At 41.4% G+C, this 13,983-nt stretch overlaps 1 protein-coding gene across 1 annotated transcript in view; it reads left to right on the top strand.

Moving 5' to 3' along the window:
• adgrl4 (adhesion G protein-coupled receptor L4) overlaps window positions 1–13,983 on the top strand; it is a 163,738-nt gene that overhangs the window by 132,433 nt on the left and 17,322 nt on the right. Inside the window, exon 13 of the mRNA XM_060830634.1 lies at window positions 12,441–12,532. Coding sequence (XP_060686617.1) covers window positions 12,441–12,532 — 92 coding nt within the window. The remainder of the gene's footprint in view (window positions 1–12,440; window positions 12,533–13,983) is intronic.

Here is a 13,983-nt window from a genome sequence, read left to right as displayed (position 1 = left end):
TAGCGCAGAAGAGTAACTAAGGAGAAACTAAGGTCCCTTAAAGAACAATGAGTTTGTCTATACATGGAACTACAGAAGATGGGTGAGATATGAAACAAATATTTCATGTCATTATTTACCATGCAGAAGGACATGGACGCTAGGCAACTTAGGAAAATAAATAGTGATGTCTTGAAAAGTGTCAATATCACAGAAGAGGAAGTGCTGGAGGTCTTAAAATGCAAAGAAGTTGATAAATCCCCAGGACCTGATCAGGTGGTATACTAAAACTTTGTGGGATGGTGGGGAAGAGATTGCAGGACCCCTTGCTGAGATATTTGTATCAGCGATGCCACAGGTGAGGTGTCAGAAGACTGGAAGGTAGCTAATGTGGTGCCATTATTTAAGAAAAGTGGTAAGGAAAAACCAGAGAGCTATAAACCAGTGAGCCTCTAACAGTGTGAGTAAGTTGTTGGAGGGGATTCTGAGGGATATAATTTACATGTATTTGGAAAGACAAGGTTGCAGAGAGTCACCTTGGCTTTGTGTGTGGGAAATCATACCTGACTAATTTAACTGAGGTTTTTGAAGAGGGGCAAATGACAATTGATGAAAGTAGGCGTTCTGCATTTGGACTTCAGCAAGGTTTTCAATAAGGTTCCACATTATAGACTGGTTAGATCACAGCAAATCCAGAGCCAATTCAATATCAAATTATCTTGAAGGTATGAGACAGAGAATTGCGATCAAGAATGTTTTGACAGACCAGAAACCTATGACAAGCAATATGCCTCAAGGATTGGTGCGAGGGCCACTCCTTTTTATCATTTATATAATTATATTGGATATGACCATAGGTCAGTAATTTTGCAGATGACACCAAAATTGGTGATGTAGTAGATGATGAAGATGGTTACCTCAGAGTACAATGGGACCTTGTTCAGAGGGGCAAATGTGATTAGGAGTGGCAGATAGAGTTTCATTTAGATAAATGAGAGGGGCTGCATTTAGGAAAGATGTATTGGAGCACGACTTATACACTTAATGGTGAGATCTCGTTGCTGAGGCCTACGGGTGTGGGTGCATAATTCCTCAAAGGTAGGGTCGCAGGTAGACAGGATAGTGAAGAAGGTGTTCGGTACACCTGTCCTCATTGGTCAGTGCATTGAGTATAGGAGTTGGGAGGTAATGTTGCTGCTCTACAGGACGTGGGTTCAGCCACTTTTAGAATATTATTTTCAATTCTGGTCTCCCTGTTATTGGAAAGATGCTGTCAAACTTGAACGGGTGCAGAGAAGATTTACACGGATGTTGCTGGGACTGGACAGTTTGAGATATAGGGAGAGACTGAATAGACTGGGATTGCATTCCCTGGAATATCACTAATGAGAGGCATGGATTGGCTGAAAATCCAAGGTCTTTTTCACAGGATAGGGGAGTCCAAAACTAGAGGGCAGAGTTTAAGGTGAAAGGGGAAAGATTTAAGAGAGACCTAAGCAGCAACTTTTTCAGACAAAGAGTGATGTGTGTATGGAATGAGCTACCAGAGGAGATGGTGGAGGTGGATTATATTATAACATTGTTACAACATCTGCATGGATGCATGAATAGGAAGGGTTTAGAGGAACATGGGCCAAATGCTGAGAACTGGAACTAGATCAGCTTAGCATGTCTGGCTGGTGTGGACAAGTTAAACCGAAGGGTCTGTTTCTGTGCTGTATGGCTCTATCTCTTTTCCTAAAGGTCATTAATAAACTAGAAGGGTTTTTACAACAAATGTGAAATCTTCACAGCTACCATTACTGCAAACAATATTTAATTCCAGATTTGACTGAATTTAAATTTCACCTGCTGCTGTCATGGGATTTGAACCCATTATCCAAGACAGTTAATTTAGGCCCATGGATTATGAGCAACCACTGCAAATGGTGGAATTTAATTCAACTTATAAAATCTGGAATTTAAAATCTACTGTTGACCATGAATCTATTGTCAATTGTCAGGAAAAACCTATCTCACGTCCCTCAGGGAAGGAAGCTGCCATCCTTACCTGGTCTAGTTTACATGTGACTCCAGACCCACAACAATGTGGTTGACTATTAACTGACCTCTGAAATGGCCCAACAAGCCACTTAATTCAAGGGCAGCTAGGGAACAAGCAATAAATGTGGGCCAGTTCACATCCCATGAATGAATTAAAATAAAATGAAGAATACTACAGAGACATGGAAAGGTGACAATATGAGGCGGGTTCATCATCTGATGAAAAAACATTGTGCACTGAATAACTTCTGTTGGCAGGTCACGCTGAACAATTCAACTGGGAATAATTTAGCAAGAGCAAATCTGACAATGCACCTGCGATTTCAGTCGCAGTGGAATTAGTTTCCCTCCAAGCCACATGTTGTCTTGGCGTGGAACTGCATCCTTGAATGTTGCTGGGTCAGAATCCTGGTGCTCCCTCCCTAATGGCATTATGGGTGCACCAATGCCATGTGACTGTAGCAGTTCAGGATGGCAGCTCATCACCACCTTCTTAAGGACAACCAGGAATGAACAATGAATGTTGACCCAGCCAGAGACAGCCACATCCGATGACTGAATACGAGATGAGGTGAGGGGCGTAAAGTCTTGACGATCTGCAGCTGTTCTAACTGTGCTAAATAAAAACCCTTGGATTATTTTTAACATTATCTCTCTGCGATAATTAGTTCTCTTTGACAAAGATAAGTGACACCTTCCCATGATACACCCAGCAAAAAATCCTTGGCACTTTTGGCACCATAATGTAGAGCCACAATTAGCGCAAGCTTTTGACATATTTCAGCTGTATCTATCCATATTAATGCAAGAAAACTTCTGCCTCTCGCTTTTCTCGTTTGATGTTGCAGACAGCGCTGCTCTTCCATCTCATAAATATTACACCCACGGCAAAATTAATCCCCCAGCAGATGGGAACCTTGTTGAAGTATGGTGTTTATAAATCTTGTCCATTCACATTTTAGCAGAGCACCAGGACTGGTGTTTAGTCAGAAAACTGCTGGTGTGTTGGTAGTGTCCCTGGATGAGTAATCCATCACCCCAGAATTGTTACAGTACAGAAGGAGGTCATTCAGTCCATCATATGTACACTGACTCTTGAAACTAACTTAGTGCCAAACTCTTGCTTTTCCCCACAGACTCTGCATATTGATTCCACTTTCATAATTAGCCAATGCCCTCTTCAATGAGCCTCCACCTCACTTTCAAACAGTGCATTCCAGACCCACCTCCTCATTGAGTCAAAATGTCTTTCTCACCCTGTATTTGCTTCGTTTGTGAAACACTGTAAAACTGTAGCGTTCGGTTCCCAATCCACTTAGAGGTGGGAATAGTTTCTCCCAATCTGTTCTGTCCAGACCCCTCCTGAAATGTAAACTTCCTTCAAATTTCCTCTAAACCTTGTCCTCCAAGTCCCAACTTCTCTAATCTTTCCTCATAACTAAGGCATTCAATCTGTGGAATTATACTTATAAATCTCTTCTGCATTCTCTCTCATGCATTCACATCTTTCCTATAGTGTGGCACCCAGAACTGGACACAGTACTCCAGCTGAGGTCTAACTAGTGTTCTATGAAAGTTCAGTATAACCTTCCTACTTGTGTACTCTATGCCCCTATTAATGATGCCTGAGTATTGCATGCTTTATTATCTGTTTCCTCTCCCTGTCTTGCCACCTCTAAGGACATGGTTTCTGTATTGTTAAGAATATTCTTTATTTTGTGTTGTCTCTCTACAATCTTTGTATCAAAGTTCACTTCTCTGCATTTAATTTCATCTGTTATCTATCCAGCCCCACCAAAAATGTATTAATGCCCTTTTGAAGTTCTACACTGTCCTCCTCTCAGTTTACAATGTTCCCACATTTTGATGTGTCCACAAACTTTTAACCTGTTCTCTACCCACCAGAATCTAGATCATTTTTACATCAAGAAAGCAAGAATCTCAATATCAATATGGGGAGCTCCACGACAAGCATTCCTCCAGCCTGAAAAATACCCATTAACCATGTTTCCTATTCCCATTTCAATTTTGTATCCAGTGCCAACTTTTTCAATTTACCGTCTTAACTGAAGTTTCTCAATCCTGGAACCATTCTTGTAAATCACTTCTTCATTCTTTCCTACATCGTTTCTACAATGTGGAAGCCACATGATACTCCAACTGAGATCCAACAAATGTCTTAGATAACTTCCTTGTTTACAACACTGTGTGTAGCACTGTATTGAATGTCTTTTGGAGGTCCACATGTATTACATCAGTGTCCTTCCCCTCTTCAAAAAACACTAGCAAGTTAGTCAAACATGATTTTCCCTACACAAATCCGAGCTGACTATTCCAGATCAAACATATTTTTCTGAGGGGTGGTGTGGTGGCTCAGTACTTAACACAGCTGCCTCACAGCACCATGGACTTGGGCTTGGGTAACTGTGTGAAGTTTGCACATTCTCTCTGTGACTGAATGGATTTCTTCGGAGTGCCCCTGTTTCCTGTCACAGTCCAAAGATGTGCAGCTTAAGTGGATTGATCATGCTAAATCGCCCTGTAGTGTCCAGGGATGTGAAGGCTAATTGGAAGCGTTAATTAATTCTAACATAAATAATTGTTTCCAGAAATTTCCCCATCACCAATTTTAAACTGGCTGTCATTGTTGAACCAACCTTTAAAAATGTTATTTCAACAAGGACATGTTTGCAATTGTCTAATCCTCCAACACCACCCCTGAATCCTGGGAAGATTGAATGATAATTGCCAGAACTTCTGCAACTTCAACACACACTTACTTCAATATTCTTGAGTTTATCTCATCTTATCAACTTTAAGTGCTAGCAGCTTATGCAATCCGTCCTCTTTATTAATTTTAAACTCTTCTAGAGACTGATTTTCCTGGTCTACAACAATAGTCTAGGAGGCATAGATAAAGAGAGGTACAAAGTATTCATTTAACACCTTAACTATGCCTCTGGCCTCATCATGTCAATCCCCTGGTGGTCTCCAATTGGCCCTATTTCTTTACATCAAGTTTTACGATTGATGTGCTTATGGAAAGCTTCTGGATTTCCTTTAATATTAGCTGCCAGTTTTCTTTTCATAATCTGTCTTATGCTTGGTTTTCCATCTCCCTTCTGGAATTCTGATATTCAGCTTAATTCTAAATTGCATTTATCAACATGTATCAGTCATACGCATACTTTTTCTTTTTTAACTTAATTTCTATCTCATTTGTCATCTAGGGAGTTCTGGATTTGATTTTTATTTTCCTTTCTGAGGAATCAATTGTGCCCAACTGATTACATCTTTGAAAGTAGCCCATTATTCAGCTATTATTTATTATGCCTAACTTTAGTTCCAGTCCATCCAGTCTCCGTTCTTGCCCCGTTGAAGTTGATTATTGTTACTCTCTCATAGAGTTGCACAGCACAGAAACTGACTCTTTGGTCCAACTCATCCATGCCAACCAGATATCCTAAATTAATCTAGTCCCATTTGCCAGCACTTGGCCCATATCCCTCTAAACACTTCCTCTTCATATCGGCATCCAGATGCCTCTTAAGTGTTGCAAATATACCAGCCTCCATTACGTCCTCTGGCAGCTAATTCCATTCACGCATCACTATTGACATGAAAATGTTGCCCCGAAGTTACCTTTCATATCTCTCTCCTCTAACCTTAAGCCTATGACCTCCAGTTTTGGACTCCCCTACCCTGGGGAAAAAATACTTGGGCTATTCGCCCTACCCATGCCCCTCAAGATTTCATAAACCTCTACAAGGTCACCCCTCAGTTTCCAACTGTCCAGGGAAAGCAGCTTCAGCCTGTTCAGCCTCTCCCTGTAGCTCAAACCCTCCAACTTCTGAATTGAGCTGGAGTTACGGTGGAGTCTGTTCTGAGACCAAAAGGGTGTGGAATTAGTTTGTAGACAGTCCCATTGCCTGACTCCTGTTGGTTATAAATGCACACTGAAGAACCAAGAGAGCAGCCCATTAGACCAATGCTCAGATATCCAAGAAGTGGGAAGGTTGACACGGTGGCTCAATGGTTAGCGCTGCTGCCTCAAGACACCAGGAACCCAGGTTTGATTCCATTCTTGGGAGACTATCTGTGTGGAGTTTACACATTCACTGTATGAGTTTCTTCTGGTGCTTCCTCCCACAGTCCGATGAAGTGCAGATTCAGTGGATTGATCCTGCCTAATTGCCCACAGCATCCAGGGATGTGCAGGCTAGGTGGATTAGCCACGGTAACTGCAGGGTTCCAGGGATAGGGAGGGGGGTTGGTCTAGTGGAATGCTCTTTGGAGGGTGAGTATGGACACAATGGGCCAAATGGCCTGATTTACACTGTAGGGATTGTATGAAGAACAGCAATCTTATTGATGGAGTGTTGATCCCGAGAGTTGGACTTGTGATCAAAAGAATGGGCATTGGAATCCCATGATGACAGGATAAGGATGTGATTAGAGGTTGGGGAAGAATGGAGAGACAAAAAGTTGGTGTCAGTACCAGTAAAGCTAAAAGGATTGGGTTGTTAGAATTGGTTCACAATGTCTTAAAGGGTTGGAAGACAATGTGTTCTTCCTTGATTTTGAAGACTTCTAGCAATTTTCCTGTTAACCATCTCCTCCCTAAGGAAACCAATCCCACATTGTCCAATTTATCTTGGTGCACGTATGGAACTATGTGCCAAAGGAAGAAGTACATCATTAAAAGGCATTTGGATGCGTTATATGAATAGGAAGGGTTTAGAGAGATATGGGCCAAATGCTGGCAAATGGGACTGGATCAGTTTAGGATATTTGGTCAACATGGACATGTTGAACCAGGGTCTGTTTCCATGCTGTATAAGTCTATGAGTCTCTGACTTTAGCTTTCTAGCTGATGTTTCTCATCCCTCGAACCAATCTCATGAATGTTCTCAACACTTTCTCCAATGTTTTCATGTCCTTCCTGAAGATGGGGGGAGAGAAAGTTTAGCTTCATTAGATCTAGTCTCCATTCCCAACCCCACCCCCACCCCCAGCTTGGTGTCCTCACACACAAACAGATAGTTCCTGTGGCATGTGATGGTCAGCTGACTATTGCAGCAGCCATTGTGGATAGTCACTGTAATGGCTAAAAGTAGTCAGAATTTGAATTCTACTACTACCTTGGTAAGTGAAGACAATCTCTATGAGAGTTCTATGAGGGTTTGTTTTTATTCATTCATGAGATTTGGCTGTCACTGGTTGGGCCAGTGTTTATTGCCCATCTCTAATTGCCCAGAGGGTAGTTAAGAGTCAACCACATTGCTGTGGGTCTGAAATAACATGCAGGCCAGACCAGTTAAGGATGGAATATTTCCTTCTCTGAAGGACATTTGTGAAACAGATGTATTTTTTCTGGCAAAGCACAAGGGTTTTGTGGTCACCATTAGACTTTTACTTCCAGAGTTTTATTGAACTCAAATTCCAACATCTGCCATGTATGATTTGTACCTATGACCCCAGAACATTACCTAGATCTCTCGATTAATAATCTTGTGATAACACCACAAGGGCACCCCTGCCTAGAAATTTTGATGTGATCTGGAACCAGAATTTGTGTTTTCTTTAAAAGAGTTAAGGACACATCCGTTTAGAGTCATAGAGTCACAGAGATGTACAGCGTGAAAACAGACCCTCGGTCCAACCCATCTATGCCGACCAGATATCCCAACCTAATCTAGTCCCACCTTCCAGCACCAGGCCCATATCCCTCCAAACCCTTCCTATTCATATACCCGTCCAAATGTCTCTTAAATGTTGCAATTGTACCAGCCTCCACCACATCCTCTGGCAGCTCAGTCCATACACGTACCACCCTCTGTGTGAAAAAGTTGTCCCTTAGGTCTCTTTTATATCTTTCCCCTCTCACCCTAAACTTATGCCCTCTAGTTCTGGACTCCCCAACTCCAGGGAAAAGACTTTGCCTATTTATCCTATCCATGCCCCTCGTAATTTTGTAAACCTCTATAAAGTCACCCCTCAGCCTCCGACGCTCCAGGGAAAACAGCCCCAGCCTGTTCAACCTCTCGCTGTAGCTCAGATCCTCCAACCCTGGCAACATCCTTGTAAATCTTTTCCGAACCCTTTCAAGTTTCACAACATCTTTCCGATAGGAAGGAGACCAAAATTGCACGCAATATTCCAACAGTGGCCTAACCAATGTCCTGTACAGCCTCAACATGACCTCCCAACTCCTGTACTCAATACTCTGACCAATAAAGGAAAGCATATCAAATGCCTTCTTCACTATCCTATCCACCTGTGACTCCACTTTCAAGGAGCTATGAACCTGCACTCCAAGGTCTCTTTGTTCAGCAACACTCCTTAGGACCTTACCATTAAGTGTATAAGTCCTGCTAAGGTTTGCTTTCTCAAAATGCAGCACAAAATTCCTATGTCATGCATTTCATACGGTTTTACATTCTGGTTTGTTTGCTTGGAAAGGTTTTTTGAAATTCTAAGGAGGAAATGGCTACTTTTCACGTTGGCTATGTATGGAATGCCTATTTTTATAAAAATGAAAGTACTTGACATACTGTCAAGAATTGTTTTCACTTATAATCTTGTCTTTTTACCTGGAACAAAATAAATGCTGAACACTTCTATCTTGTACATCTTAAAATAGTGGACACAAGAACTGTGTGTGAATACATTAAACATCCACAAAGTGTAATTTTAATACCCAGCTGATTTCAAACTACTTTGTGTTTTAGCTTCATTAAATGTTCAGGAGCTCCCCCATCCCATTTCCCTTAATCTAGGATGTAAACAGTCATCAATCAATGTCCTCTATTATAATTTGTTCAGATAACTAATGAACATCTGATATTGTTCCTTGTATCATTAGAATGGATTCTAAATTCAAGGTGGATCTCAGTGTGTTCTGAGCCAAATTACCCAGAATAATAGCATTTTTGAAAATATAATTTTGGAACTTTACGTTTGATAGGTTTCTCATAACCCCGACAGCCCAGAAGGGCAATTAATTCAACGGTCTTTAGCTATCGTTTCAAGTGGAGCTTCTTCTGTCTTTGTCAAAATTTTGTCTTTTCCTCTTTTATTCTTGTTTTCAAATGCTTGCCCAATTCTCCATTAAATGATATTTGATCTATTTTGTTTGTTGTTATAGCCAGAAGGAGATTCTGAATGTTGTTGCCTGTTCATTGTGAATTTGCTGATCATTACAAGCAAAACCTTTTCCTTTACTCCCTTAAAATATATTGCGATCACAAAAATTTCCATTGTCACCCGCACAACAGCCAGACAAAGGATATTTTTCAAATGATGTTGGGGCTTGGAAAATTAAATGCCTCATCCAATCCTTTTTGCCCCTGATCAGAAAGAAAATGCAAAGATGTGTCTTCACCCTTTGTATTCAAATCTTACCATCGTCAACTCAACTTCCATCCCACTTCAAGAATAAGAAGAAGAATTCTTAAAATTCCACAATGTACCGACTTCACTGGGCTCAAAATTATTTGGATTAGTGGTGCTGGAAGAGCGATTTTGCTGGTCCACGGATGCTGCCTGAACTGCTGTGCTTTTCCAGCACCACTGATCCAGAATCTGGTTTCCAGCATCTGCAGTCATTGTTTTTACCCTCAAAATTATTTGGTCAGCCTCTACTTCTGACTTTTATAGAATCTTACTGTGCCCAATATCGCTGCCATATTTTTTTCTGCTTCGCATCAGTTCTATCAACTCAAATCATCAAGCATTCTACCTTTGGGGCATAATGGCTTGGGATAGCAACTGCTCTGCCCAGGACCATAAGAAAGTACAGAAGGTGGTGTGCACAGCCCTGACCATCACAGAAGCCAACTTCTCGTCCATGATCTCCATTTACACTTCTCGCTGCCACAGAAAGGCTGCCAACATCAGCAAAGGCCCCTCCCACCAGTAATGCTCTCTATCAAACTCTTCAATTAGGCAGGAGATACAGAGGTTTGAACACACATACACACACACACACACACACACACACACACATCAACAGGTTCAAGAACAGCTTCTTCCCTGCCATTATTAGACTGTTAAAAGGACCTCTCCAATCCAATGGCTTGCTTTTGAGCACCTCCTGTGCAGTCATATCCTTGTATGTCTCACTCTGTCTAAACACTCTATGCTCTGTATGTCCTTGTTTGCTATGATCTGCCTGTACTGCTCCCAAAACAAAACTTTCACTGTACATAGGTACATGTGAATACAATAAATGAAAGTAAATCAAATCAAGTCGCTGCTTTCCAAAGTAAATTTGAGGGATTTCTTTTCTTGACGCCTGTGGTGTGATGTAGATGTATGTCTGTCTTCACTACACCAGTGCATTACATTGGACTTTAGCCCTTCAAATGTATGTTTTCTTTCGATGTCTCATGTTATTCTGAACATACCTGGTTTCTTCACGATTTTAAACAAGTTCTAACGAACTCCATTTATTCTGAACAGTATCCTCAGCAAACAATTACAGAGCTTAATTATTCCAGTTTCAACTGAAAATTTCATGCAATGTACTTGAATCATTGCACAGGACACACATTTAATTTTTAATTAAGCCACCTGGCACCAATGAATTGCTGATTCGTAGATAGTGGTGGATAACTTTTGATGCACAGCCCACCTTGTGGCTTTCCATTGAAAATGTATTAATTGCCTTGTGCCACACACTGGGTAAGTGCTGAGTGCTATTCCCATTCCTAGCTACTGACAGCTCCATTCATTCACCCAGATAGAATCCCTACAGTGTGAAAGTAAGCCACTTGGCCCATCAAGCCCCCAAACCTCCAAAGAGCATCCCCCCATGCACCACATTCCTGTAATACCACATTTCCCAGAATTAATCCACCTAACCTATGCAGTAAGGGGAATTTAGCACGTCCAATCCCCCTAACCTGCATATCTTTTGGACTGTGGGAGGAAACCGGAGCACCTGGAGGAAACCCACATGGACACGGGAACAATGTGTAAATTCCACACAAATAGTTGCCTGAGGCTGGAGTCGAACCCACATTCCAGGTGCTGTGAGGCAGCAGTATTAACCACTGAGGCACCATGCCAACTTTGCTCAAAACAGGGATTCCTCCTCACTTGAGATTTCACTATGTCTTGTGTCATCTAGATGCCATATATGAAAATGTCCTCCTCTGAGTTGACAAAACACCCAATATTGTCATATTTTTTCTACTTCGCATCAGTTCTATCAACTCAAATCATCAAGCATTCTACATTGGTGCGTAATGGCTTGGGATAGCAACTGCTCTGCCCAGGACCATAAGAAAGTACAGAAGGTGGTGTGCACAGCCCTGACCATCACAGAAGACAATGTTTCGTCCATGGACTCCATTGACACTTCTCGCTGCCACAGAAAGGCTGTCAACATCAGCAAAGGCCCCTCCCACCAGTAATGCTGTCTTTCAAACTCTTCAATTAGGTGATGAAGCACTCTTCTGTTTTACTGAACAGAAATCTATCCTGTGTAGTAGTCTCTCAGAACAAGACTGACCCTTGCCACATAGCAACAACCTGTGAGTGAAATCTTTTAACATGGAGATGCTGTTGTGTTTTTTTTAAATTCGTTCACAAGATGTGGGTGTCACTGACTAGGCCAATATCTATTGCCAGTCCCTAATTTCCCAGAGAGCAGTTAGAGTCAAGTACATTGATATGAGTCTGGAGTCACATATAGGCCAGACCAGGTAAGGTTGGCAGACTTCATACCCTCAAGGAGATTAATGAAATAGATAGGTTTCTATGACAATCGACAGTAGGTCCATGATTACCATTACGCTAACATTTTATTCCAGGTTTTAAATCCACAATCTAAGATTAAGTGGTAAACCATTCAGGACTGAGATGCGGAAGAATTCCTTCACACAGAGAGTTGTGAACCAATGGGACTCTCCAGCAAAGAAAACCGCTGGGGCCAGTTCATTAAATATATTGAAGAGGGAGCTGGATGTAGCCTTTGTAGCTAAAGGAATCAAGGAGCATGAGGAGAAAGCGGGAATGGGATACTGAGATTGCAAGGACCTCTTGCAGTTATTTTCGAAGTTTCTATGTTTAACTGAATTCAAATTTCACCATCAACAATGATGGGATTTGAACCAATATCCAAAGAGCATTAACCCTGTTTTGAGCTTTCACTTAGTCTCTGTACCTCTCTCACTCTCTGTCAGTCTCACTGTCTATATTACCTTGTGTCTCTCTGTCTCTGCATAACTCTGTTTGCCTTCATGTCTTGTTTCTCTTTCTCTGTCTTGTTCCTTGTCAATCCTTCTCTGCCCTCAGTTTCTCTCTCTCTCTCTCTCTCCTTACATCACTCCCTGGTTTCACTTCTCTGTTTCTCAGGTCTCTGACTGATCCTCTCTCTGATTTGCTTTATCATGTCCATTCTTAATTTTTAGGTTAATCTACTGGCATTTGGAGTCATTATCTACAAAGTATTCAGACACACTTCCATGTTGAAACCAGAAGTGAGCTGCTATGAAAATATTAGGTAGGTTTGAAACCAGGAACAGTTCTAGCATTTTATGATGAAATTTATTGATAAAATTAAGCTTTTGGCGTTGGCTTATTGTTAAGAAAGGTATTTGCCACTCTGCTGCCATTTCTTTTATGTCTGTTATGAAATATAATTTTTTTCTGAAGTGATTCATAGAGTCATACAGCACGGAATCAGACCCTTCGATCCAACCAGCCCATGCTGACCATCATCCCAAACTAAATTAGTCCCAGCTCCCTTGGCCCATATCCCTCCAAATATTTCTTTATTCATGTACTTAGTCAAATGTTTTTTTAAATTATGTAACTGTACCCACATCCACCACTTTTCCTGGCAGCTCATTCCACACATAAACCACCCTATGTGAAAAAAAATTGCCCCTTTTAAAATCTTTCTGTTCTCACCTTAAAAATATGTCTCCTAGTCTTGAAACACCCCACCATGGCAAAAAGACACCTGCCATTCACCTTATCTATACCCCTCAAGATATTGCACACCTCTTTAAGGTTACCTCTCAACCATATATTCAAATATACTTCCCTGATTATTATGGGAATTATAATATGAAGATCGACATTAGTGTCATCAAAAGAGTAGGCAATTTTCACAATATAGTGTGATTCTAATCATGGGTAGGATTGTTTTGTGGGTTTGTAGTATCACAGAATCACAAAATATCAAAGAGGCCCTTCTGCCCAATGAGTCTGCACTGCCAAAGTACTGTATATTAGTCCCATTTCCCAGCACTAGAACCATAGCCTTGAATGTTACAACTACAAGTGCTCATGTGAGTATTCTTAAAAGTTTATGAAGCTTCCTGCCCCCACTACCCTCCCAGGCTGTATATTCTGGATCCCTACCACCCACTGAGTGAGAAAACAATCTCCTCAAATCCCCTCAAAACACCCTGCCTTTTACCTTAAAATTATGCCCCCTTATTTCCACTAGGCTGCTTTCTGTCCACCCTGTCGCTGTCTCTCACAATCTTGTACATCTCAGTCACATTCCCTCCCTGACCTTTTCTACTCTTAAGAAAACAACCTCTCTTCATGTCTAAAACACACCATCCTGAGAACATCCTATTGAATATGAAACAAAAACAGAAACTGCTGGAAGAACTCAACAGGTTCAGCAGCAACTGTGAAGAGAAAGCAGAGTTAATAATTTGAGTCCAGTGACTGGAGTCCGACATCAATGGACCCAAAGTTTCTCCAGTAATATCTATTTTTGTCTCAGATTTCTAGCATCCACTGTTCTTCGGTTTCACTCCTGGTGAATCTCCTCTGCAACCCCTCCAGTGCAATCATATCCTTCCTAGAGTGCACAGAGTAGAACTTTTCATGTAGTCCTTTAGCTCTGGCCTCACCAAAGTGCTATACAGCTCCAACATGACCCCTCTGCTATTTTAATGTACGCCACAACCTAATAAACTCGATTGCTCCACA

The sequence above is a fragment of the Hemiscyllium ocellatum genome, chromosome 9, assembly GCF_020745735.1.
Source record: "Hemiscyllium ocellatum isolate sHemOce1 chromosome 9, sHemOce1.pat.X.cur, whole genome shotgun sequence".
In the NCBI taxonomy this organism is placed as follows: Eukaryota; Metazoa; Chordata; class Chondrichthyes; order Orectolobiformes; family Hemiscylliidae; genus Hemiscyllium; species Hemiscyllium ocellatum.
This window is presented reverse-complemented; position numbering and strand designations above follow the sequence as displayed.